The sequence below is a fragment of the Bos javanicus genome, chromosome 21 (assembly GCF_032452875.1).
Source record: "Bos javanicus breed banteng chromosome 21, ARS-OSU_banteng_1.0, whole genome shotgun sequence".
In the NCBI taxonomy this organism is placed as follows: Eukaryota; Metazoa; Chordata; class Mammalia; order Artiodactyla; family Bovidae; genus Bos; species Bos javanicus.
In genome coordinates this window covers 20766842-20794652 of record NC_083888.1, presented here as the reverse complement: position 1 = coordinate 20794652, position 27811 = coordinate 20766842, and the positions used below count along the sequence as shown (strand labels likewise).

The 27811-nt window shown below is 51.1% G+C and overlaps 1 protein-coding gene across 1 annotated transcript; it reads left to right on the top strand.

The window, feature by feature from the left end:
* Positions 1-1626: 1626 nt before the first annotated feature.
* ANPEP (alanyl aminopeptidase, membrane) lies at positions 1627-22682 on the top strand. Its single transcript, XM_061394444.1, has 20 exons — positions 1627-6311; positions 6841-6983; positions 7107-7246; positions 7894-8020; positions 8110-8264; positions 8529-8642; positions 8743-8886; positions 9052-9117; positions 9236-9301; positions 10896-11071; positions 11336-11415; positions 12654-12787; positions 12907-12962; positions 14252-14399; positions 16026-16117; positions 16674-16784; positions 16914-17081; positions 18165-18305; positions 18897-18978; positions 22075-22682. The coding sequence occupies exons 1-20, from the start codon at positions 5707-5709 to the stop codon at positions 22222-22224; spliced, it is 2898 nt and encodes a 965-aa protein (XP_061250428.1). The 5' UTR covers positions 1627-5706; the 3' UTR covers positions 22225-22682.
* The last annotated feature ends 5129 nt before the right edge of the window (positions 22683-27811 follow it).

Here is a 27811-nt window from a genome sequence, read left to right as displayed (position 1 = left end):
CAGAGGAGCAAGGTCCTCAAGGAGCTGATGAAGAAGGCAGACTCAAGCCCTGAGATGCATCTGGCCCGAGCAAGAGTCTTGCCTGTATGCCATGGTTGGAGAAGGGCTCAGAGAAGGAGCAGACCATTCTCCCAGGGCAAGGTGGGAGTGGAGGCAGGGGTGGAGATGGGCTACAGAGACTCCAATAAGGAGTGACTCCTGAGTCGAATCACTCATTCATCCATGCACCAGTCCCTGCCTGTGTGCATTCACTTCAGTTCAGTTTAGTTGAGTCGGTGATGCCATCCAGCCGTCTCATCCTCTATAGTCCCCTTCTCCTCCCGCCTAAAATCTTTCCCAGCATCAGGGTCTTTTCCAATGAGTCAGTTCTTTACATCAGGTGGCCAACGTATTGGAGTTTCAGTTTCAGCATCAGTCCTTCCAGTGAACACCCAGGACTGATCTACTTTAGGATGGACTGGTTGGATCTCCTTGCAGTCCAAGGGACTCTCAGGAGTCTTCTCCAACACCACAGTTCAAAAGCAACAATTCTTTGGTGCTCAGCTTTCTTTATAGTCCAACTCTCACATCCATACATGACTACTGGAAAAACCATAGCCTTGACTAGACGGACCTTTGTTGGCAAAGTAATGTCTCTGCTTTTTAATATACTGTCTAGGTTGGTCATAACTTTTCTTTCAAGGAATAAGCGTCTTTTAAGTTCACGGCTGCAGTCACGATCTACAGTGATTTTGGAGGCCCCCCAAAAATAAAGTCTGTCACGGTTTCCACTGTTTCCCCATCTATTTGCCATGAAGTGATGGGACCAGATGCCATGATCTTAGTTTTCTGAATGCTGAGCTTTAAGCCAACTTTTTCACTCTCTTCTTTCACTTTCATTAAGAGGCTCTTAAGTTATTCTTTGCTTTCTGCCATAAGGGTGGTGTCATCTGCATATCTGAGGTTATTGATATTTCTCCTGGCAATCTTGATTCCAGCTTGTGCTTCATCCCACCCAGAGTTTCTCATGATGTACTCTGCATAACAGTTAAATAAGCAGGGTGACAATATGTAGCCTTGACATACTCCTTTCCCGATTTGGAACCAGTCTGTTCCATGTTCAGTTCTAACTGTTGCTTACTGACCTGCACACAAATTTCTCAAGAGTCAGGTCAGGTGGTCTGGTATTCCCATCTCTTTCAGAATTTTCCATAGTTTGTGGTGATCCACCCAGTCAAAGGCTTTGGCATAGTCAATAAAGCAGAAATAGATGTTTTTCTGGAACTCTCTTGCTTTTTCCATGATCCAACAGATGTTGGCAATTTGATCTCTGGTTGCTCTGCCTTTTCTAAAACCAGCTTGAACATCTGGAAGTTCACAGTTCACATACTGTTGAAGCCTGGCTTGGATAATTTTGAGTATTACTTTGCTAGTGTGTGAGATGAGTGCAATTGTGTGGTAGTTTGAACATTCTTTTGCATTGCCTTTCTTTGGGATTGGAATGAAACTGACCTTTTCCAGTCCTGTGGCCACTGCTGAGTTTTCCAAATTTGCTGGCATGTTGAGTGCAGCACTTTCACAGCATCATCTTTCAGGATTTGAAATAGCTCAACTGGAATTCCATCACCTCCACTAGTGATGCTTCCTAAGGCCCACTCTACTTCACATTCCAGGATGTCTGGCTCTAGGTGAGTGATCATACCATCGTGATTATCTTTGTCATGAAGATCTTTTTTATACAGTTCTTCTGTGTATTCTTGCTACCTCTTCTTAATATCTTTTGCTTCTGTTAGGTCCATACCATTTCTGTCCTTTATTGAGCCCATCTTTGCATGAAATGTCCCCTTGGTATCTCTAATTTTCTTGAAGAAATATCTAGTCTTTCCTATTTTATTGTTTTCCTCTATTTCTTTGCACTGATCACTGAGGAAGGCTTTCTTATCTCTCCTTGCTATTCTTTGGAACTCTGAATTCAAATGGGTTTATCTTCCCTTTTCTCCTTTGCTTTTCTCTTTTCTTTTCACAGCTATTTGTAAGGCCTTCTCAGACAGCCATTTTGCTTTTTTGCATTTCTTTTTCTTGTGGATGGTCTTGATCCCTGTCTCCTGTACAATGTCACGAACCTCTGTCCATAGTTCTTTAGGCACTCTATCATATCTAATCCCTTGAATCTATTTCTCACTTCTACTGTATAATCGTAAGGGATTTGATTTAGGTTATACCTGAATGGTCTAGTGGTTTTCCCTACTTTCTTCAGTTTAAGTCTGAATTTGGCAATAAGGAGTTCATGATCTGGGCCACAGTCAGCTCTCAGTCTTGTTTTTGCTGACTGAATAAACCTTCTCCATCTTTGGATGCAAAGAATGTAATCAATCTGACTTTGGTATTGACCATCTGGTGATGTCCATGTGTAGAGTCTTCTCTTGTGTTGTTGGAAGAGGGTGTTTGCTATGACCAGTACGTTCCCTTGGCAAAACTCCGTTAGCCTGTGATCTGCTTTGTTTTGTACTCCAGGGCCAAATTTGCCTGTTACCCCAGGTGTTTCTTGACTTCCCACTTTTGCATTCTCTAGTCCCCTATAATGAAAAGGATATCTTTTGGGGGTGTTAATTCTAGAAGGTCTTGTAGGTCTTCATAGAACCATTCAACTTCAGCTTCTTCAGCATTACTGGTCAGGGCATAGACTTGGATTACCGTGATATTGAATGGTTTACCTTGGAAACAAAGAGAGATCATTCTGTCATTTTTGAGATTGCATCCAAGTATTGCATTTTGGACTTTTTTGTTGACTGTGATGGCTACTCTATTTCTTCTAAGGGATTCTTGCCCACAGTAGTAGATATCATCTGAGTTAAATGGTCATCTAGTAGTAGATGGTCATCTGAGTTAAATTTGCCCATTTCAGTCTATTTTAGTTTGCTGATTCCTAAAATGTCGACATTCACCCTTGCCATCTCGTTTGACCACTTCCAATTTGCTTTGATTCATGGCCCTAACATTCCAGATTCCTATGCAATATTGCTCTTTGCAGCATAGGACTTTGCTTCTATCACCAGTCACATCCACAACTGGGTGTTGTCTTTGCTTTGGCTTTGTCTCTTCATTCTTTCTGGAGTTATTTCTCCACTGATTTCCAGTAGCATATTGGGCACCTACCGACCTGGGGAGTTCATCTTTAAGTGTTCTATCTTTTTGCCTTTTCATACCATTCAGGGGGTTCTTAAGGCATTCACTTAACAAATATTTATTGAAGACATCCCTGGTGGTCCAGTGGTGAAGAATCCACCTGCCAATGCAGGGTACATGGGTTTGGCCCCTGGTCTGGGAAGATCCCACATGCCATGGAGCAACTAAGCCCATGTGCTGTGACTACTTAGCCCACGGTCTAGAGCCCGTGCTCCACAATGAGAGAAGCCAACTAGAGAGCAGCTCCTTCTCCCTGCAGCTAGAGAAAGCCTGCCTGCAGCAATGAAGACCCAGGGCAGCCAAAAATAAATAAATAAAAAATTAAAACTATACATTAAAAAAAAACCCAAATATGTGTTGAGTGACTACTACATGCCCGATACCATCAGTGAGCAGAAGCAGCCATGGACGGCTCTCATGGGGGTCTGTTGGTGGTGGGGGTAGGGGAAGCACTCAGGTCATCACCACACAGATCAAATGGAAAACTATGCCAAATTATAGGGCTTTGAAGAGAGGTTTGTGGTTCTCAGGAGCTTGACCTGGTCAGGGAAGCCAGGACATCTTCTCTGAGAAAGACTTGAAGAATAAATAAGGAGTAACCAGAGCAAGAGTAGGAGGAAGATGATCCAAGCAGAGAGAGTTGCACGTGCAAAGGTCCTGTGGTAGATGGCCTGGATGAAGGCCAGACTGGCTAGAGTTCCACAGCAGAGAGGAGTGTGGTAAGAATGAGGTCAGGCAGTCAGCCAGCTGACAGCACTTGACTTGCCGGTATCAGAAGATTTGGTCTGAATTCCGAGAGCAAAAGGATACTTTTAAGCAATGGTGCAAAATGATTCAACTTATGTAGCAAACTGGTTTTATTGTTGTTGTTGTTGAGTCAACAAGTCGTGTCTGACTCTTGGCAACCCCATGGACTGCAGCACACGAGGCTTCCCTGTCCTTCACTATCTCCCGGAGCTTACTCAAACTCATGTGCATTGAGTCAGGGATGCCATCCAATCATCTTATCCTTTGTCATTCCCTTCTCCTTCTGCTTTCAATCTTTCCTGGCATTAGGGTCTTTTCCAGTGAGTTGGCTCTTTGCATCAGGTGGCCAAAGTACTGGAGCTTCAGCTTCAGCATCAGTCCTTCCAATGAATATTCAGGGTTTGAGGAGCCCAAATGTTAGCAAGGAGTCCATGAGGGTCTAGAAGTGCCCACATAAACAGTGAGAATGGCTTTGACTCAGGACATGGTGAGACTGGGGGGCAGGGTGAGTTGAATGTTGGGGTGAGGATCAGGCAGTGTTGAAGTCTGAGAAACTGGGCTGGTGGATGGGAGGGGTGACAATGAACTTCGTATTCCTGTAAGAACATATTATATTGAGTATGATAAGTAATATCTTCATTTTTCCCAGGGATAGAATGGTTGACTTCTGGGGAAAAAGAACAAAGGACTTTCAGGTTCTACTATAATGCGTGTGCTCAGTCACTCAGTTATGTCCGAGTGACTCCTCGGACTTTGTGACTCCTCAGACTGCAGCCCGCCAGGCTCCTCTGTCCATGGGATTTCCCAGGCAGGAATACTGGAGTGGGTTGCCATTTCCTCCTCCAAGGGGTCTTCCTGACCCAGGGTTTGAACTCATGTCCCTTGCATCTCCTGCATTGGCAGGAGGATTCTTTACCACTGAGCCACCTGGGAAGCCCTCTACTATAGTAGATGGTGTTTAATATGTTTTCTCATTAAATCTGTTCAACAAACCTGAGAAATAAATTCTAACATGTGTGTATGAAGAAAGGGGTCTCAGAAAGGTAAAATTACCTGCCCAAGGTCATGGCTGGGAAAAGGTTAAGCCTCCACCAGCCTCCTCTCTTTAAAAAAAAAAAAAAAAAGGCAAAACAACTTCATTTCATTCCACTCAGTGTGCTGATAATTGAGGGGAAAGTTTTTGGCAAGAAGGGAAAGGGAGGGGACCTGGAAGAACTCCTTGCTCTGGAAGAATGCAAGGGAGGCTGGGGCCATGGCTCTGGGGTGCCCTGGGCCCCCGTCCAACCACAGGGGTGACTAACTTGCTCTTGACCCGAGCCGGAAGCCGATTCTCCCTTTCTCTCTACCTCCCACCTCCTGCCCCGGGGAAGTCCTCCTAATCTCCTGGATCTAACCTCCATCCTCTTGTTTCTGTGCTACTGTCTCAGCTCACAGGTGCATCCAAGCCACCTGGCTGCTACCTCTCCCCGCTGGCTGCCTGCCTGCCCTTCAGCCCTTGGTGGGGCTCCCAGGCGGCCTGTAACTGGATACCAGACACTGCTTCGTCCCTTCAGGCACCCCCCCAGCCTCTGAGCCGCACTCCACGCATCCTGTTTCTGGATCTGCTCTTGGAAACCTGGATAGAGCGTGTTTCCACTCAGCCCAGTGACCTTCGCCTGTCTGAGCCCTGGTTAATTTTTGCCCAATCTTTGCAGGCTCTGGGGCCCCTCCCCTTTGGGGATATAAGCCTGGTCTGAGGCTGCCCTGTTCCCTGCCCGTTCCTGAGCCTCCCCGAGCTCCCTCCCCATTCTCACCATGGCCAAAGGATTCTACATTTCCAAGGCCCTGGGCATCCTGGCCATTCTCCTGGGCGTGGCGGCCGTGGCCACCATCATCGCTCTGTCTGTGGTGTACGCCCAGGAGAAGAACAAGAATGCCGAGCGTGGCACTGCGGCCCCCACGAGCCCCACAGGCCCGACAACCACCTCGGCCACCACCTTGGACCAGAGCAAGCCGTGGAACCGATACCGCCTCCCCACGACCCTCTTGCCCGACTCCTATAGGGTGACGCTGAGGCCCTACCTCACTCCCAACAATAACGGCCTGTATATCTTCACGGGCTCAAGCACTGTCCGCTTCACCTGCAAGGAGCCCACGGACGTCATCATCATCCACAGCAAGAAGCTCAACTACACCCAGCACAGTGGGCACTTGGCGGCCCTGAAGGGTGTGGGGGACACCCAGGCCCCCGAAATCGACAGGACCGAGCTGGTGTTGCTCACAGAGTACCTGGTGGTCCACCTCAAGAGCTCCCTGGAAGCAGGCAAGACATACGAGATGGAGACCACCTTTCAGGGGGAGCTGGCCGATGACCTGGCGGGCTTCTACCGCAGCGAGTACATGGACGGCAACGTCAAAAAGTGAGTCAGGTGGGCCTGCCGGGTGGGGGCAGGTCCTAGACGCCGAGGCAGAGCGGGATCCTGGGGGCCAAGGAAGGGCTTGGATTCGGGGCCTTTGAATGTTCCAAAGCCCTTGGCTGGCCCATTGCTCCATCCAAAGTTCCCAAGACAATCCGCCGTTTCCCCGAGCCCCACCCCACTCAATCGGCAGTCAGGGATAAACAATGAAAGCCACCTTGGACAGATAAGAGAATAGGCTCTGAGGAGAGAAATGTGCCAGTGTCTCCCGGCTAATACAGGATGGGGGCAGCCAGGACTTTGACCCTGAGTCCAGAAGGAGCTCTGATCGCCCATGTCAGCTGGCCTGTCGGCCTCGAGGTGGCCTGGGAGAGGAAAGGGGGGGTGGGGGTAAGGGGACAGGGATGAGGCCGGGCAGCATCTGTGAGCCCGCCCCCCTGCACATCCAGCCACAGTCTGCAGCCCCCACCCTGCACACCCCGCGGGCACAGAAACTCTGTGGGCACACCCTCTAACCCCCTGCTCTGGGCAGGGTCCTGGCCACCACACAGATGCAGTCAACAGATGCCCGGAAGTCCTTCCCCTGCTTTGACGAGCCTGCCATGAAGGCCACATTTAACATCACCCTCATCCACCCCAAGGATCTCACAGCCCTGTCCAACATGCCACCCAAAGGTGAGCAGGTCTGGCTGAGGCCTCACAGCCTGGGCCTGGGAAAGCAGACCCTCCCCGCCAGGGCTGGGGCGCAGGGGAAGGGGAGGAGGCACACCTCCACAAGCCTGCATGCTCCCTGCCCAGGTCCCAGTGTCCCGTTTGACGGAGATTCCAACTGGAGCGTCACTGAGTTTGAAACCACGCCGGTAATGTCCACGTACCTCCTGGCCTACATCGTGAGCGAGTTCACGAGTGTGGAGTCAGTGGCTCCCAATGATGTCCAGGTATGAGGCCCAAGCTCACCTCACCTTCCCCAGGGTTGGTCCTGGCCTGGGAGACATTCCTGTTTATCCTCATCCTGGTCCCAGCCCCTAGGCAGTGTGTGAACCCCAGCTCTGAGTCATCTTGGGCAGCTGTCTTTAGTTCTCTGAGCCTCAGTCTCTGCATCTGAAAAGTGGGATCCTCCTCATTAACAGGGGCTTCCCCAGTGGCTCAGCGGTAAAGAATCTGCCTGCACTGCAGGAGCCACAGGAGGCACAGGTTCAGTCCCTAGGTAAGGAAGATCCCCTGGAGAAGGAAATGGCAACCCGCTCCAGTACTCTTGCCTGGAGAATCCCCATGGACAGAGGAGCCTGGCGGGCTACAGTCCATGGGGTTGCAGAGAGTCAGACATGACGGAAGCAAATTAGCATGCACGCACCCCTCATGAAGGGAGTTCCCGATTCCTGGGTGCCAGACAGAGAGTGGCCATGGCTCATTCCCCGCAGGCCCCTCCCTATGACTCCAAGAGAGACACCTCCCAGTCCACACACTCCCGGCTGACCAAGCTTCCCAGTTTAACCTGGTTGGTCACCAGCCTGCCAGACTCTGGGACTGGCCCACCTGCACCGGACCCAGGAAGAACCCCTGACCTCTCCTATCCTCTTTGCAGATCCGGATCTGGGCTCGGCCAAAAGCAACTGCAGACAACCATGGCCTTTACGCCCTGAATGTGACAGGTCCCATCCTGAACTTCTTTGCCAATCATTACAATACAGCCTACCCACTCCCCAAATCTGGTGAGTGAGGGGCCTCGTGTTGGGGGAAAGTGAATGGGTCTCCCTTCTCATTCCCGGAGGCCATCCTGCCAACTGCCTGGCCTCCCCAGACCAGATTGCCCTGCCCGACTTCAACGCCGGTGCCATGGAGAACTGGGGGCTGGTGACCTACCGGGAGAACGCGCTGCTCTATGACCCTCAGTCTTCCTCCAGCAGCAACAAAGAGCGAGTAGTCACTGTGATTGCTCATGAGCTGGCCCACCAGGTATCCTCCCATCATGGGGAGTGCAGACCAAGAACATGGGGGGCTCCGGGAGGAGATGGCACAAGTCATGGCTCTGTCCTCAGAAGCTGAGAAGGGAGGGGGGATTCCACCTGGCCAGGGGGTTTGGGGAGGAGTCAGGATGAAGTCGGTAAAGCCTCCAGCTCAAGCTGGCATGTGGGGAGCACTCGGCGAAGGGTAGCCCTGAACATCGTTAGTGACCGCGAGGTCCGAGTGATTTGCTGGGCTGACCCCTCTCCCCTACAGTGGTTTGGGAACCTGGTGACCCTGGCCTGGTGGAATGACCTGTGGCTGAACGAGGGCTTTGCCTCCTATGTGGAGTACCTGGGAGCTGACTATGCAGAGCCCACCTGGAATCTGGTGAGCCCCCTGCCTGGGGACCACTGGGGTCTGGGATGGGGGATGACCTGGGTCACCCCCTCTGAGGCCAGTCCCCTGATTGGCTGTTGGGGGTTTGCAGAAAGACCTCATGGTGCCGAATGACGTGTACCGTGTGATGGCCGTGGACGCGCTGGTCACCTCTCACCCACTGACCACCCCTGCCAACGAGGTCAACACCCCTGCCCAGATCAGCGAGATGTTCGATACCATCTCCTACAGCAAGGTGCTGCCCAGTCCCCATGCTGGTCCTTAGACAGTCGGGGGGTGGGTGGGGAGGGCAGTGGGAGTTCAGCCCCCCAGGGCTCGGTGAGCACCCACCCAGCCCGATGGGAACACAGGGTCCCTCAGCTGGGTCAACACAGCCTCCTGAGCTCCCTCCCCTCCACAGGGAGCCTCGGTCATCCGGATGCTCTCGAATTTCCTGACTGAGGACCTGTTCAAGAAGGGCCTGGCGGTGAGGATCCTTGGCCAGTCACGGGTGGGGGGTGTCTCCTCTGAGCCCTGGCCTCACGGAGGCTGTGGCCGAGCCTGGGGCCACAGCTCAGCCCTCACCGAGCTCTGTCTTTCTGCAGTCCTACTTGCAGACCTTTGCCTATCAGAACACCACCTACCTGAACCTGTGGGAGCACCTGCAGATGGTCAGTAGCAACCAGCCCTCCTGAAGATGTTCTGTGGGGGTCCTGAGATGCTGAAAGCCCCAGGGCCGGCAGCACCCCCGTGGGAGCGAAGGTGCCCAGCTCCCCTGCTTACCCCACACCCCAGGCAGGACATCTGGAGCCTGGCCTGCTTACTGGCTGCTCCTCTCTAAAGTGGGTGCAGCGATGACTCCTTGAAGGAGGTGTAGCCAGAGCTTGGGTCATGAGCCTGGCAGGTGGCCCCCCACTGGCACCTTGCACTATAGTGAAGTCTATGAGGGGAGCCGGGGAGCACCCTCCTCTGAGTGTTGAGGAAACGGGCTCTCACGTTTCCCAAGACCAAGCCATCATCTCCCTGGAATTTTGGAGCCAGTCATTCACCAGCTCAGCGCTCCTGGCTGCCCTGTGCCCCACCCAGCCCCTCTCAGGCACCACTTTGCACACACTAGCACCCTCAGCACGCTCTCTGACCCTCCCGTCCAGCCCCACCTCACATTCCTGTCCACTTAGACCCCGAGGGGCCCTGTCTGGGGCAGACCCTCTGACCACTCCCACCCTCCCGCCTGGCCCTCCCCGCCTCTCCTGAGGCTGGCGTCTGCACCCTCTCCATCACCCTCCATCATCTCCCACCCCTTCTCTGTGGCCCTGGTCAGCCTGGCTGACCCCTCCATGTGCCCACACGCCATGACCAGCCTGACCTGGGAGGGAAGACACCAGGCCTTGTCACAGCATCACAGGTGGGCTCCTGGGTCCTCCTGGCTGATCTCCAGCCCAACATCCCTCTGTTGTGAGCCTGGTCCCCACCCCCACCGCCCCCAGCCTCAGTCCCTCTCCTCTGCTTCCACTGTCTGCCTTGCCCGACCTCAGCTTCCCATTCCTTTCCTCCTCCACACCGACACCCCTTCAAGCTGCATCTCCCCCTCCCTCTCCCCCAAACCCCCTCTCTCTGCATCCCCCCAGAGATCCTCTCTCTCTCAGCTTGCACCTTCTGATAGCATCTTCTGCCCTCTACCTATGCTCTTCTTAGTTTTTTATTTTCTCCGTTATTAACAAATGTGGTTGTTTTTTTTGTTATTATGAAAGCAATAGGCACATGTGAGAAAAGATTTAAGACAATAACAACCATCCTAAGCCCATCCCCAGACCCCCATCCGCATGTGTTTCCTTCACATCGCCCACAGCCCTCTGCTTCTCTCTGCCTGTGACTTGGGGACACTGGTTTTCCTTTATCTCTGTCTCCTCCTCTTGCCTGTCTTCCCAGATTTGTTCAGGCTGAGCCATGGGGCATCCTGGGTGCCCCGCCCTGACACACACCCACCTCAGGCTTGATCACAGAATGTGGGGTTTGGGGGGAGCATGCAGATTTCCTTAACACAGAATGAACCAGAGGCTGGAAAGCTCTTGGCTCGTCCAGCGCTGGGCAGCTGAGAGGAGGGCGAGGCAGTCTGGGAGCCCAGCCACAACCTCACGGCCCAGTGCTCCTCCACTACCTCCCAGCAAAGTGGCACCCTAAGAAGAGGGCAGGGGTGCAGGGGAGAATGGTGGGGGGGGGAGGGTGGCCATCCACTCATGGCTGCACCATCGCCCTCTGCCCAAGGCTGTGGAAAATCAGTTGTCCATCAGGCTGCCAGACACCGTGAGTGCCATCATGGACCGCTGGACCCTACAGATGGGCTTCCCTGTCATCACCGTGGATACTAACACAGGGACCATCTCCCAGAAGCACTTCCTCCTTGATCCCAACTCCACCGTCACCCGCCCCTCACAGTTCAAGTGAGCAGATGGGGTCACAGAGACAGGCGTCCCAGGGAGGTTCTTAGGGGTGGTTGCCATGAGGTCCTCTGACCATAGCAGGGCCTGGCCCACTGTGGCCCCTGCCAGAGTGGTGGGTGTCAGTCCAGCTCCTGGGCCAGGAGGAGGGAGGCGTTTAGTGCCAGAGTCAGGCAGAAACTGGGAGCCTGGGCAGGACTGTTTTTCACTGGCAGTGGCCAAGAGCTGCCATTTCTCAGCCCTGGCCTCTGGGATTTCTTGTTGCAGCTATCTGTGGATTGTTCCCATCTCATCCATCAGAAATGGCCAGCCGCAAGAACACTACTGGCTTCGGGGCGAAGAGAGAAGTAATCCGGCCCTCCCCTAGGGGACAGTAACCCCCAGGCCATCCTGCCAGCTCCTGGCCCTGTTCTGGGGTTTTGGCAGCCCTCATCCTTGGGGGTGTCTGTCATCCTTTCATTCAACAAATGGAGCCACTTCTTTGGTTCTAATTTCTACTCGGTTGCTGCCCAGCTGTGTGACCCCAGTCAAGTTACCATCTGTCATTGTTCTCCATTTCCCCATCTGTAAAATGGGGACAACATCTACCCCCATTGAGTTGTATGACAATTAAGGGAGAGGATTCCCATGAAATGTTCACGACAGTGCCTGGCGCGCAGAATGTGCGGTCCTGCTCAGCCAGGCACCGAGGGAACCAAGGTCAGGGCAGGCCATCCCCTGCCTAAGCCAAGGCTGCAGATGAGGGAAGGGAGACAAGCCATTCGCACTTTCTGGAGCTGTGCTGAGTGCTCTATCAGAGGCGTTTATGGCCTCTGGGGCAGGTGGGCAGAGGTCAGAGAATAAGGAGGCTTTCACTTCATGGAGAGGTGAAGAAAGGCTTCCTGGAGGAGGTGAATTGAGTCAGAGGACTAGCAGGTGTTCACCGGGCTGATGGCAGCAGAGAGACGCCGTCCAGGCAGAGTCAATAGCAAGTGCGAGGCTTGAGGTAGGAGAGAACATGGGGACTGAGCTTGGCTGAGACAGAGGAGCAGTCCCTGCCAGCTGCAGGAGACAATGTCCTCGGGCCAGGAGGAGCCAAAGTGATTGAGTCTGATCTGCAGGTATGGAAGGAGCCCCTCCGGCTGCCTGCTGGGAGGAAGGCTGGAGGTAGACCTGAGAGGAGGGGGCGTGGAGCCCCCAGGAAGAGATAAGCAGCGCTGGGAGGCTAACTGTATGGGAGGCGCTTCCTGGGTGTGATGGAAAGATGGGAGGAGGAGGGTCTGGAGACTGAGCAGCGGCCTGGGAAGCTGAGTCTGAGCTGGAGGGGGTGTTGCTGATGGAGTTGTCCCATTGGGTGTCACTGGCCTGGCCACTGAGGTTCACAGATGGCAATTGGTCTGTCTAAGGTCACCCGCCTGAGTTTGTCCGGGCAGTCCCACCCTTCTTCTCCGCCCCTCACCTTGGTGTGGGCCCAGTGGCCTGAGGGCCAGCTGCTGCCAGGCTGCTCAGGAGGCGGTTCTGCCAAGGCCTGGGGACGGGAGGACCCAGGTCAGGTCAGCCCAGGGCCTTCTGAGCAGCCTCTCCCAGCTCTGGTCTCTCCCCACAGACCAGAATGAACTCTTCAAAGCCGCAGCAGACGACTGGGTCCTGCTGAACATCAACGTGACGGGCTATTACCAGGTGAACTACGACGAGAACAACTGGAAGAAGATTCAGAATCAGCTGATGTCAAGGCGGGAGGTGGGTGCCTGCCGGCCCATGCTGTCCCCTGCCCAAGGCCCAGTCCCAGGATGGCAGCCCAGACTGCAGGGCCTGCCCCATGGCCCGCCCAAGGTCACATGCTCTGTTGCCCCTTCTAGAACATCCCTGTCATCAACCGGGCACAGGTCATCTACGACAGCTTCAACCTGGCCAGGTGAGTGCCCGCCCTTCTCCCTCAGGCCCCTCAGCTCAGCCACCGAGGCCCGGTGACTTGGCAAGTGTGACTCCATAGTGAGAGCCCTGCTCCCTCATGTGGTCCTCATCGTGTGCCAGGAATGGGGTGCGGGCTTCCTGTGCTTCGGGACGCCCCTCCCTTGGCCCCAGACAGTATCACCATTCAGCCCAGAGTTTCCAGAGAAGAATCAGAGTCTCAGAGTTTAAGCATCTTACCTGAGGTCATACAGTAACTCATGACAGCCAGATACAGATCTGTCCAACTCTGGAACTCCAGTGTGCTCCACCACACCCAGATTTTTCAGAGGGCTACCTGTGGGTCAGGCTTCTGAGGTGGTGCTAGTAGTAAAGAACCCACCTGCCATGCAGGAAACTTAAGAGACTTGGGTTCGATACCTGGCTCAGGAATATCCCCGGGAGGAGGGCATCGCCTAGGGAATCCCATGGACAGAGGAGCCTGGCAGGCTACAGTCCATTGGCTCGCACAGAGTTGAACACAACTGAAGCGACTAAGCACGCGTGCGTGCCCCTGTCTCTCTCTTTAGTCACTCAGTCGTGTCCGACTCTTGTAACCCCATGGGCTATAGCCCGCCAGACTCCTCTGTCCATGGGATTCTCCAGGCAAGAATACTGGAGTGGATTGCTGTTTACTTCTCTAGGGGATCTTCCCAACCCAGGGATCGAACCAATGTCTCCTGCACTGCAGGCAGATTCTTTACCCTTTACCAACTGAGCTAGGGGAGTCAGGCTAAAAAACCTGGGAAGGACATGACAGGAGAGAGGCAGGCATAGATAAACAGAGATTTATTGAGCAGCTGCTGTGTGTGTAAGCACCGGCAGATGCTAAGTTCTGTGATGTCACCCATAGACATGGACATTTATGAACAGATGGCCTGAGAAGGTGGAGGGAGGAAATCTCAGAGGGCCAAGCAAATGAGAAAAGAGGTGGGCAGAGCAGAGAGCAAAGGCCTCTTGTCTTTTTGAATCTCAGATCTGTCTCTTAAGGTCTGTGTGGTCTTCGGCAAGGCATGTCACCTCTCTGAGCCTCAGTTTCCTCATCTGTAAGATGGGGATAATGAGCAAGGGAATGTGACTGGCAGTGGGTGCGCGTCTCCTCCCTCTCCCCCTAGTTCCACTCCACCCGAGGTGAAGGCTACAGCTGGTCCATTTGGGCCTCTGGGACCTCAGGCTCTAGGAGGGGGCTGGGACTCCCACAGAGAGCCCGGGTTGTGTGGGGGTGCTTACTTGAGCCCCTCTATCTGTCCCCAGTGCCCACATGGTCCCTGTCACCCTGGCGCTGAACAACACCCTCTTCCTGAAAAATGAGATGGAGTACATGCCCTGGCAGGCCGCCGTGAGCAGCCTGAACTACTTCAAGCTCATGTTCGACCGCACAGAGGTCTATGGCCCCATGCAGGTACGTCTCGAGGGGCATGCCAGCGTCCAGTTCCCCAGTGCCTGAAATGACGCCACGAGGCAGTGAGTAGAAATATTGCCTGGAGTGGTGAAGTGCCGCACCTGGTCCTTGGTGGTGGTGAGAGAGCAGGAGGGATGGAAGGGTGAAGGGAGCAGGGACTGAGAAGGTGAGCAAGTTGGGCATGGCAAGAAACGGAAAGACTTCTAGCAAAGTTTGCTAAATCTGGAAGTTAGCACTATCAGAAGGCAACAGAAAAAGCCACAGTACAGGAAGGGGATGGGATTGGGGGCAAAGACTTCAACCTGTTGCGTGGCCTCCGGCAATCCTCTTCAGCCCAAAAGAATCCTCTGTGAAAAGAGCGGGCCTCTGCTTGCCTAGCAGATGTCAACAGTTTGGAAGCTTGAGGGGAAGGTAGAGGGAGGGGATGGGGGGTTGGGGGTGGGATCAGAGGCAGAGGCGAACTGCTTGCTCTGTATCCATAACTGAATGCAGAGGGATGTTCACTGCAGTGTGGTTTATAAAAGACAAGAAAACCAAAAACACTTAAATGTCCAACAGTTGGGGATTGGTTAAGTAAGCTAGAATATCCATTTGATGGAATATTATGTAGTCATTGGGCTTCCCTGGTGGCTCAGTGATAAAGAATGCTCCTATAATGCGAGAGACGCAGGTTCCATCCCTGGGTCAGGAAGATCCCCCGGGAAAGGGAATGGCAATCCACTCCTGTATTCTTTTTTTTCCATTTATTTATTTATTTATTTTAATTGGAGGATAATTTCTTTACAATATTGTGATGTTTTTTGCCATACATCAATATGAGTCGGCCTTAGGCATACACCAAAGGATTCTCCAGTATTCTTGCTTGGAGAATTCCATGGACAGAGGAGCCTGGCGGGCTACAGTCCGTGGGGTCTCAAAGAATAGGACAAGACTGAGCAACTAACACTTTCTTAACACTTTGGGGTGGTTAGTATTTTCTGCTTATGCTTTACGGAGTTTTCTAAGTTCCCCACAGTAAAGGCAGAATACTTACAATCGGGCGGTGGGGGATGGTGGCCCTAAAACAATATTAGGAAATAGTGACTCTTGGACATGGACCGTCAGAACTGGTGGAGGCTTTGAGGAGAAAGAACCTCAGATCAGTCAGCTGAGACCTGGGTTAGTGCCACCCCTTGGAGTGCTATCTGGCCTTGGGTTACTCCCTTAGCCTCTGGCCTCTTGCTTCTGTAACCATTAACCCTTGCTACGCTTGCTCACTCACGTCAGAGGCTCCGTGGGGCTCCAGGTGGGTCAGTCTTGAGTCTCCTCTTTGATTTTTTTTTTAATATTTATTTACTTACTTACTTACTTGGTTGTGCTAGGTCTTAGTTTTTAGTATATATTTACTTACTTACTCACTTATTTGGCTGTGTTGGGTCTTGGCTGCAGCACACGGGATCTTCGTTGCACCATGGTGGATTTTCCCTTGTGGCACTGGGCTTAATTGCCCCAAGGCATGCAGGATCTTAATTCCCTGGCCAGGGATCCAACCCGAGCCCCCTGCATTGTGAGGCAAATTCTTAATCACTGGATCAGGGAAGCCCCATGAGTCTCCTCTTTGAAGCTGTTCATGTTCTCTTTCCCTAGAATTACCTCAAGAACCAGGTTGAACCCATCTTCCTATATTTTGAAAATCTCACCAAAAACTGGACTGAGATCCCGGAAAACCTGATGGACCAGTGAGTATGACCTGTCTTGGGTCTTGGCCCAGACACCCTGACCTGGGAAGTCTAGAGCAAGTTCCCACAGCAGCCTCCTCCGAACTTCCCAATTCCTGGCTAGACCAGGGCCACCAGTCAGGGAGGAAACCGCCCCCTCCCTGACCCCACCCAGGAGTGGGGGGCCCTGCCCCAAGGCTCCATGTGGCCTGTGAACCCGTCTGGCCTCTTTGTGTGAAGGACCAAACTGAACCTCCCTAGTCCCTTCACTGGCATGGTCATGCAGATTCTAGGTGTTAAAGGTGGGGCTGGGGTCTGTGCCAGCCCTCCCTGGGCTGCACAAGGCAAGAAGCAAAGCACCCAAAGGGTAGGTGGGCTGTGGCCTTAGAGCCCCACACCTGCTGCCCTACCTGGAGTTATATGCCAGCAGGTGGGCTACAGTCCACAGGGTAGCAAAGAATCAGACACAAAGAGTCAGACACGACTGAAGTGACTGAGCGTAAGTACGAGCACAGGGAGAGTCTTTGCTGGAGCCAGGGCCAGGCATGCTGACAGAGTGTCATTACCCCTGGTGCAGATACAGCGAGATTAACGCCATCAGCACTGCCTGCTCCAATGGGTTGCCTAAGTGTGAGGAGCTGGCCAAAACACTTTTCAACCAGTGGATGAATAACCCTAACGTTAACCCGTGAGTGTGTCCCCTGCTTGTTCCCTGATCTTTATCTGTCCCTCAAGCTCACAGCCCTATCCTCATCGGACCCTCGTCCCCCACCCTCTTGCTGCTTCTCCACCTCTGACACCCCCAACTCCATGCCAGGATCGACCCCAACCTGCGGTCCACCATCTACTGCAACGCCATCGCCCAGGGTGGCCAGGAAGAGTGGGACTTTGCTTGGAATCAGTTACAACAAGCAGAGCTGGTTAATGAAGCTGACAAACTCCGCTCAGCGCTGGCCTGCACCAACCACGTCTGGCTCCTGAACAGGTGAGGACCAGAGCTGGATGGGGCTGGATGAGTTCCCCTCCCACCGGAGACCAGGGTCCCAACGTGGGGGATAAAGAACCAGCCAGCCATCCACACTATCCTTCGTGGGATCCTTCCTAGCCCGTGCAGTAGGCCAGTGTGTTTCCCATTTTACAGATGAGGACACAGAGGCTCAGAGAAGCAAAACAACTCACTCGAAGTCCAGAAGCTTTACTAAGTAAAAAAAAAAAGCAACAACCAAGATTTGAGTCTGGATCTGGGTCCACATCCTGTGCTTTTAACTGCTGCATTTCTCCTGGCCTTTACCTCTCTCTCAAGGGTCTTGGCACTGGCTTCCCTGGTGGCTCAGTGGTAAAGAATCCACCTGTGATGCAGGACACCTGGATTCAATCCCTGGATCAGGAAGATCCCCTGGAGGAGGAAATGGCAAACCACTCCAGTATTCTTGCCTGGGAAATCCCATGGACAGAGGAGCCTGGTGGGCTACAGTCCATGGGGTCGCAAAAGAGTCAGACACGACTTAGCGACTAAACAACAACAAGAGTCCTGCTGCAGATGGACTTGAGTCCTGGACATCCAGCTGGGCACCCCCAAACCCTTGGATGAGGGCTCCTGGCTCCCACTGTGTGCCTCATTGCCATCTCCTGGACTTCAGTAAAGAAGAGCCACCCTCAATGTCAAAGACAGGAGTGGCCACTCTACCTGATATAGGAATCACCCCTTCCTTCCTTCATTCATCACTAGATATTTATCAGACACCTGGTCTATGCCAAGTATGACACCTGGCATAGCCAGTGACCCTGCTTAGGGGACTCAGGGTCCCATCTATAAGAGGGAGGTAGGACCAAGGAGGCTTCAGCCCACAGCATTCTGAAGGGATGTTGAGAAGATGCAGGAGAGGAATGCAGGAAAGGACGAAGGATGAGTGTGTGGGGGGTGGGGGCAAGCAGGGTCCTTTTACTCACTGCACAGCATGCTGAAGGGATATTGAGAGGATGCAGGGGAGGATGCAGGATGAGTGTGTGTGGGGGTGGGGGGTGGATAGGCTCCTTTCACTCACCGCACATCATGCTGACCTCACAGGTACCTGAGTTACACCCTGAACCCCGACCTCATCCGGAAGCAGGACGCCACCTCCACCATTACCAGCATTGCCAGCAATGTCATCGGGCAGTCTCTGGCCTGGGACTTCATCCGGAGCAACTGGAAGAAACTCTTTGAGGAGTGAGTCTGCCAAGAGTGTGTTAGGGGAAGCGCCCACCAAGGCTGGGTCCCCTAGGGGTAGGAGTGGGTCCCCTGTGTGCACCAGACCCCGCAGGCTCAGGAGTAGAGAGCAGACACTGCATTGGAGTGGTCCAAAGAGAACCCAGGGGCTTCCCCGGTGGTCCAGGGTTCAGACTCTGTGCTTCCAATGAAGGGGGCTCAGGTTCAATCCCTGGTCAGGGAACTAAGGTTCCACATGCCTCGCAGTGCACCCCCCCCAAAAAAAAATGCCACGAAAAACAGACAAAACAGAAAACCAGATGAATCCAGCTTGAGGTCTGTAGGGGCAGGAATTGAAAGACAAGGCGGTGGGGTACGGCTGTGCCTTTTCCCACTTGGGGGAAGAAAGTCTACCTGGAGGGAGTGTTCTCTGAAGAGATGGGAACAAGGACATGTGGCCAAGCCTGGGTTTAGGTCCCTGGTGGTGTCTCCTTGGGCGTGTCACTGCCTTGCATCTATGAGACGGGGATGGTCACAGCGTGTCGCCTGCCAGTCACTGGACATTGCTTCCCCGCCCTGCTCATGGCTCCTCTCTCTCCTCCCGTCCTGCAGTTATGGTGGTGGTTCCTTTTCCTTCTCCAACCTCATCCAGGGTGTGACCCGAAGATTCTCCACTGAGTTTGAGCTCCAGCAGGTAAGAAGCCTGGGACCCTGGGGCTCATGCCCCAGAGGCCCACCCCCAGTCTCAGGGGGCAGCCGCCACTCAGCTCCCACCGAAAGGCAGGGGGTGTTCATAAGGCAGTGGGGCTCCATGTGGTCAGGCCTTCTTCATGTACAGAGGAAGCTGGGTATCCAGACTTCTTAAATGTCACAGTTCAATCGCAGTTATTCATCTTGGAATTTTTTATTAGCAAAAGGTAAAGAGAGTAATATAATGAACCTCCAGGTACCCATTATTCAGATTGAATAATTATCAACTTTTGCCGACACTTTTTTTTTAGGGGAAGACAGTTTTCAAGCAAATCACTGATATTATATAATTTCACTTATAAACACTTTAGTCATATCTAAAATAAAGAAAAATTTTAAAACATAATCCATCATTAGCAAACCCAAGAAAACGAACAATTCCTTACTATCATCCTATACCCAGGCCATTTTCAAATTCTCTCTCTTTTTTTTTTGGCCATGCCTTGGCAGCTGGCAGGATCTTAGTTCCCCAACCAGGGATTGAACCCATGGCCCCTGCTTTAATTAAGAGCGCAGAGTCTTAACCATTGGACTGTCAGGGAAGTCCCTTTTACACATTTTTGAGTCAATCTCTGTTTTCACTTCTCTTGAATGTATTCCTAGGAGTGGAATTGCTAGGTCATTTGATAACTATGTTTTTTGAGAAAACACCAAAATGTTTTCTAAAGCAACTGCATCAATTTACATTCCCATCAGCAATGTATGAAGGTTCCAATTTCTTTATGTTTTGGGGAAAATTGTTATTTTCCTTTTTTGTTTTAAAAAAAGTTTTACATCCCGTAAAGTGTATCTCATGGTTATGAGTTTCATTTCTCTGATGACTCATGATGTTGAGCATCTTTTCATGTGCTTTTTGGCCATTTGTATATCTTCTTTGGAGAAATATATTCAAATCCTTCATTCAGTTTTTCATTAGTGTATTTGCCTTTTTATTGTGAGTTATAAAAGCTCTTTATATATTCTAGATACCAGGCCCTTATTAGACACATGATTTGCAAGTATTTTCTCCGATTTTGTGAAATTGTCCTTTCGCTCTCTTTACAATGTCTTTGACACACAGGAGCTTTTTTATTTTGATGAAGTCTAACTTACTACTTTTCTTCTGTCGCTTGTGCTTTATGCGTCATATATAAGAAACAATTACCAACCTGAAGTTCCATCTATGCTTCTTACTAAGATTCTTCTCATCTTAGCTCTTACATTTAGGAGTGATCAGTTTGACTTGATTTTTGTGTATGGTGTAAGGCAGAGGTCCAACTTCACTCTTTTGCATGTGGCTATCCAGTTGTCCCAGTCCCATTTATTTAAAGGACTATTCTTTTTTGTAATATTAGTCATTAAAAAAAATTGTCATTGGAGTACAGTTGATTTACAATGTTGTCTTAGTTTCAGGTGTACAGCAGAGTGAATCAGTTATACATTTACATATATTCATTCTTTTTCAGATTCTTTTCTCATACAGGTTATCACAGAATATTGAGTGGTGTTCTCTGTGTTATATAGTACTGGTTATCTAGCTTATATATAGTGGTAAATTCTAAGTTTCTGATTTATCTCTCTCCACCCCCCATGTTTCCCCTTTGGTAACCATAAATTTGTTTTCCATATCTATAAGTCTTTTTCTGTTTTGTAAATAAGTTCCTTTATATCATTTTAAAAATTAGATTCCACGTATAAGTGATAATATATATTTGTCTTTGTTTGTCTGATTTACTTCACTTATTATGATAATCCCTAGGTCCATCCATATTGCTGCAAATGGCATTATTTTGTTATTTTTTATGGCTGAGTAATATTCCATTATATACATGGACCATGTCTTCTTTAACCATTCCTCTGTTGATAAAATGACTGTTCTTTCACCTATTGAATGATCTTGACACCAGAAAATCAATTGACTATAAACGTTAGGGTCTATTTCTGGACTCTCAATTTTATTTCACTAATCTGTTTATATTTAGGTTAACACAGTGGTGTCTTAATTATCATAGATTTGTAGTGAGTTTTGAAATTTGGGTTGTAAGCCCTCCAACTTTGTTCTTTTTCAAAGTCATTTCACTATTCTGAGTCTTTGCATTTCTTTATGAATTTCTTTACGAATCAGCTTGCCAATTTCTGCAAAAAAGGACAGTTGAAATTTAGATAGGGATTGCACTGAATCTGTGGATCAATTTGGGGAGCATTTCCATGGTAGTAATATTAAATCTACCAATTCATTAACACAGATTTATTTAAGTCTTTTTTCCCCTTTTATTTAGGTCTCAATTTTTCTCAACAATATTTTGTAGTTTTCCACATACCAGTCTTGCACTTCTTTTGTCAAATTTATTCCTAAGTATTTTATTCTTTTTGATGCTATGGTTAATGGAACTGTTTTCTTAATTTCATTTTCAGATTTTTCACAGCTAGTGTATAGAAATACAATTAATTTTTGTATATTGATCTTGTATCCTGCAAACTTGTTGAACTCAAGTTTTAATAGTTTTAAAAAAAAAATAGTTTTTTTCCCTTTCAATTCCTTGGGGTTTTCTGCGTATAAAATTGGGTCATCTGTAAATAGAGATAGTTTACTTCTTCCTTTCTGGATGCTTTTAATTTCATTTTTCTTGCCTAATTGCCATTGCTACAACCTCCAGTACTAATACATATTTTAATCTTTTAAAAAAAAAAACAACACTTATTTGCTCAAGCAGTCAGGTCATGTGTGCTATAGAAATGGCCACATTTTGAATTTTTTTGGCTGCTTGCTCCCTTTTGGTGCCTGTTTAATTTGTCCTTCTCTCCTCCCTTGATTGGATTAAGATTGTATTTCAATTAAAAAGAAAGGATCAGCTCAATGAAGAACCTCACAATGAAGTCCACATACACATAGGAGCCTGGTTGGCCCTTGGGGCTGTCATTTTTGGCCTCTGCCAGTGAGAGGGAAGGACTCCCTACGCCCGGGGGCTCTAACATGGCCGGGAGGGGTAGAGGACCTGGTAGCCCTCTCGGGGATGTTAGAGACTCAGCCTGAGGCTCAAAAGCATCCTTTTCCTGGCAGCTGGAGGAGTTCAAGGAGAACAACATGGACGTCGGCTTCGGCTCAGGAACACGGGCTCTGGAGCAAGCCCTGGAGAAGACTAAAGCCAACATCAACTGGGTGAAGGAGAACAAGGAGGTGGTGCTAAACTGGTTCAAAGAGCACAGCTAAACAGTCTCTGGTCCTTACATTCACCTGGTCCCTATGTGAGACGCCCACGTGCCTCTGTCCCAGGGACCCATGGCAGGGCCCTTGTTTCTGAAGCCTGAGGCACCAGCGTCCTCCCCTTGGGGACAGAGTCTCTGGCCCATGTTCACTCCACTCTTCCCAGGGGACCACTCCAGTTTCTGATGCCCAGATTGTCCAAGTGCCTCCCAGCTCCTGCCCCTCATGCCAATGGCACCCCAGGCTTGGCATGGCTCCTGTCACCCAAGGCTCTGGGTCTGATCTCAGGGAGTCCAGCTCCAGGGTCAGATGAGAAGCCCTCAGTGGATGATGGATGGCCTTGGGGGGCTGCCCTGTGCCGTCTCCTATCCTCCCCTAAAGACCCTGGAACTGAAAAGTCTACAGAGCACCAGATCTGTATATTTTTTTCTAAGATAAAATATAAATAAAAGATTTCTAGATGAGCTTCCAGACTCATTACTGAACTTGAGCAGAATGGGTCTGCACACAGGCCAAGGGCATGTCCGGCCACCTTGCCAGGATCCCAGGGTGACATATCAGTTTTTTAAAATTAATTTTTACAATTTTGGCTGCACTGGGTCTTTGTTGTGGCACACGGGCTTTCTCTAGTGGTAGCATGCAGGCTCTCTAGTTGCTCTGTATGTAGGATCTTAGTTCCCCAAGCAGAGATCAACCCTGTGTTCCCTGCATTGGAAAGTGGATTTTTAACCACTGGACTATCAGGGAAATCCTTCAATTTTTAAACTGGTTGTTTTCAAGAGTAGCCTACAGAATAAGACAGGTGCCCACCAGATCACCTAGGGCAGCCAATGATCAGGGCCAACTCCGAGGAGAAGGTCTGGGATCAAGAGGGCTCCTCGGACCACACTGGCCTTGGTGGAAATGTCTTGCCAAAGGAGGTCCAGCTGAGTGCCCAAGGCTGCTGGGGGCGGGGGGGGGGGGGGCCGGGGGAGGCATAGAGGGTAGGAACATACAGCCCAGGCACCTCAGGGGTCACCTTCAGTTGCCATCACCTGTGAGCTGCTCCAGGCAGTGTTTCTCCACCCCTAGGCTTTGGTTTCCTCATCTGCGTATAAAGACATTTTATATCATAGGGTTGGCTTCCCAGGTGGCGCAGTGGTAAAGAATCCGCCTGTCAATGCAGGAGATACGGATTCAATCTCTGGGTCGGGCAGATGCCCTGGAGAAGGAAATGGCAACCCACTCCAGTATTCTTGCCTGGAGAATTTCATGGATAGAGGATCCTGGTGGGCTACAGTCCATGGGGTCACAAAGAATCAGAATGATTGAGAGACTGAGCGTGCATTCATGCATGTCATACGGTTGGTGTGTGGATCTAAGGAAAGTCACGTACTTAGGGCACAGTCTGACACTTAAGGAGAGCTGTCTCCTGCTCAAGGCCCCGTTGGTCCTTTTCCCTCCTAGCCTCTTATGAGAAGCTCGCGCCAGCAGGCCCGGGTCCACGAAGGCTCCCCTGAGCTCCGTTGCCTTCCGCATATCAAAGGGTGGGGTGGGGCCAGGGGGCGGGGCCAGCCTTGGTTGTGGGTCCCTCCACCAACCAGGAGGCTCCCCTCAGCCCAGCCCCTCTGGACCAGCCCTTCCTGTCGCCAGGGCTCAGTGGCTGCGGCTGGCACTTGACCTTCTGGGGTCCCCGCTGGAGAAGGGACCAGACCTGCCATCTAGGGTCGCTGGGGGAGAGCTGGCCCCCGGGTAGAATAGTCAGCAGGGACTGTAGTCTCCGAGCCTGGCACTCGGCTAAGCGTTTATGCGCATTATCTCATTTGGTTCTCAACAGGGAGATAAGGACCATCTTTATCTCGGTTTTGAGATAAGGAAACTGTGGAGCAGGAATATTAAAGACTCAGGCTCTAATGCGGAGGCTGTTTGCTATGATCAGTGCGTTCTCTTGATAAAACTCTATTAGCCTTTGCCCTGCTTCATTCCGTACTCCAAGGCCTAATTTGCCTGTTACCCCAGGTGTTTCTTGACTTCCTACTTTTGCATTCCAGTCCCCTATAATGAAAAGGACATCTTTTTTGGGTGTTAGTTCTAAAAGGTCTTGTAGGTCTTCATAGAACCTTTCAACTTCAGCTTCTTCAGCATTACTGGTTGGGGCATAGACTTGGATTACTGTGATATTGAATGGCTTGCCTTGGAAACGAACAGAGATCATTCTGTTGTTTTTGAGATTGCATCCAAGTACTGCATTTCAGACTCTTTTGTTGACCATGATGGCTACTCTAGTTCTTCTAAGAGATTCCTGCCCACAGTAGTAGATATAATGGTCATCTGAGTTAAATTCACCCATTCCAGTCCATTTTAGTTCGCTGATTCCTAGAATGTCGACGTGCACTGTTGCCATCTCCTGTTTGACCACTTCCATTTGCCTTGATTCATGGACCTGACATTCCAGGTTCCTATCCAATACTGCTCATTACAGCATCGGACCTTGCTTCTATCACCAGTCACATCCACAACTGGGTATTGTTTTTGCTTTGGCTCCATCCCTTCATTCTTTCTGGAGTTATTTCTCCACTGATCTCCAGTAGCATATTGGGCACCTACTGACCTGGGGAGTTCCTCTTTCACTATCCTATCATTTTGCCTTTTCATACTGTTCATGGGGTTCTCAAGGCAAGAGTACTGAAGTGGTTTGCCATTTCCTTCTCCAGTGACCACATTCTGTCAGACCGCTCCACCATGACCCGCCCGTCTTGGGTGGCCCCACATGGCATGGCTTAGTTTCATTGAGTTAGACAAGGCTGTGGTCCTTGTGATTAGATTGACGAGTTTTCTGTGATTATGGTTTCAGTGTGTCTGCCCTCTGATACCCTCTTGCAACACCTACCATCTTGCTTGGGTTTCTTACCTTGGACATGGGGTATCTCTTCACAGCTGCTCCAGCAAAACACAGCTGCTGCTCCTTAACTTGGACGAGGGGTATCTAATGTGGAAGCGATCCTCCATTTGGGGATGTGGTAGTTACCTGCTCGTCACCTGACCGCTCACAGCACTGGCGTTCACAACACCTGTGTGGCTGGAGGAACTATGTCCGGAGGGACAGGCAGAGCCAGAGACCTGTTTGCAGGTGGTAGGCAGAACAGGAGGTGACTAGAAGTCCAGTTGCTGTCTCAGTCCAGAGCTTTGTCTACAGGTGGATCCACCTCTCCTAGCCAGCGGGTGATGGCAAGTCCTTAAGATGAGCCAGAAGCAGCAGGGGGTGGTGCCCTCTCTCAACTCCCCACCCTCCAGGAGACTCCTCAGGAGGCATGTCCTCTGCACTGCAGGGTCACTGAAAGGCCTAGGAGAGGTACTCAGCAAATGTTCTGTCTCCTGTGGATGGTGCCTGGGTCCCCAGGAAGGTATGGGTAGGCCAGTCATCCCAGAGAGGGGACCAGCCTCCCCTGCAAGGCACTTCGTAGAGGTGCAGCCAAGAGCAGCCCTGCCTGGGATGGAGCCATAAATGGAGGCAAGGGGCTGATGATCCTAAGAGGCAGGGCTGAGCCTGCACTCCCAAAGGGTAAGGACAGGGGTGGAGGGTTGACCTAACCCCCCTGGACCCTGCTTCCCCAACTCCAGCAGCAACTAGGAAGTGTTCCAGGCAATTCCAGCTGGGGTGACAGCAGCCTTTTGCCTCTGTATCTCCCACAGGAACATCTCTTGAAGGGAGTTGGGAGAACAGGGTTACCAACTTCTAGAAGACACTCAGCTCTGGCTGCTGCTGGTGGGAGCGCCACTCCAGCCCCTGACAATGTCATTAGTGACTGGGCCAGGAAGTACTTCTCTCTGTCCCTATAAAGACTATGCCCAGATAGGTGGGAGCCAAAGGAAGGAGACGGGCGGTTATTCAGCTCCACCTTCTGTGCAGGTGCTGTGAGACTGTGTAGCCAAGACCTTGGGTCTTCTCAAGAAGGAAAGAGCACTGGACAGGGAGTCAGGGGCTTGAAGTTCCAACCCAGCTGAAGGGCTGGATAGAGTTCTCCTCTCTCTGGACCTGTTTTCATAAAAATGAAAGAGCAAAAAATATCCATTGCTCCTGGACCTGCGTGGGCCTCAGCCCCAGGTTCCGGCTTGATGCACTGAATCACACTCTCAGGGTGGGACCCTGGAACCAGATGACTCAACCTGTTATCAGGTGAGGGGACCACTGGACTGGAGCATCTCTGGGGTCACGTAACCCTATTCAGGTATTCCATATTGAGCTTTTGTTGTTGTTCAGTTGCTAAGTTGTGTCCAACTCATTGTGACCCCATGGACTGTAGCTCGCCAGGCTCCTCTGTCCACGGGATTCTCTAGGTAAGAATACTAGAGTGCGTTGCCATTTACTTTTCTAAGGGATATTCCCAACCCAGGGACCACAGCTTCTGCATTGATAAGCAGATTCTTTCCCACTGAGCCACCTGGGAAGCACTGAGCAATTACCATGCGCCAAGCCTAAGAACCCTGAGGGGTAGGGTTTATAACTGTCTCCACAGCTGAGGAGGCAGAGGCTCAGGGAGGTTTTGAAGCTTGCCCACGGTTAAACAGTTAAGAGTTGAATGAATGTGCACCCAGGGCAGTGGCATCCTGTGTCCATCTCCTTGCTGTATGCAACCTCGGCTGAGGTTTCCTCCTCCTCTGAGGGGGCTGGCAGCTCCTACAGAGGGCCCTGGGGTAAGAAACAGAACCCACTTCTGAAAGGTTGGGGGACTGGTCACCTAAACCAGTTCCTCTTTTGAGATGGGAAAGCTGAGGCACAGAGGAGTGACTTGCCTGGGGTCAAAGGGCGTATCAGCAGACAGCGGGTCAGATGGGAGGCCCTGCGTGTGGGAACCCACGCTCTGGTCTTCCTCCTGCCCCCTCTCTCGCACTGCACCATTAGAACGGCCCCCAGCCTGGCTCCATTACCATGAGGCTGCCATAAAGACCAAGGGAGGCTCTGATTAGGCTGTCTCATGGCAGCCCTAGTGAAATAATACATGATGCTGAGGAAGATTTAAGGCAAAAGGAGAAGGGGGTGGCAGAGCATGGGATGGTTGGATGGCAACATTCAGTGGACATGAATCTGAGCAAATTCCGGGAGACGGTGAAGGACAGGGAACCTGGCATGCTGTAGCCCATGGAGCTGCAAAGAGCTGGACACAACTGAGCGACTGAACAACAGCACATGGAGCCACGCACAAGCACCTTTTGGGAAACAATGTCACTAACTGTGAAAGAGCCCTGTGGGTCAGCAGGAATGCACCCAGGAGAATGGGAAAGGGCCGCGGTAGTGGGGTTGAGGCAAAGGGACAGGCCCAAGCGTTAACCCAGCTTGCCCTGCGGGCCAGGTGGAGCCCCTGCAGGATAATAACTGTCAAATTGGCAATTGAGGGCCTACATCAACCTCAGTAGGCCTGGATTCCCGGTGGGGAAAAGCAGCATGACTTACTTGTTCCTTGCCCTACGGAAACATTTCTCCTTTTCCAGAAGCAATAAAAACCCAGTGGACAGAGGAAAAACAGACCAAACCAATTTTTTTTTTTTAATGAAGTACAAAATCTAAGCATATAGATTTCTTCTCACTCCCACCCCACCCACCCCCCACCCCCAG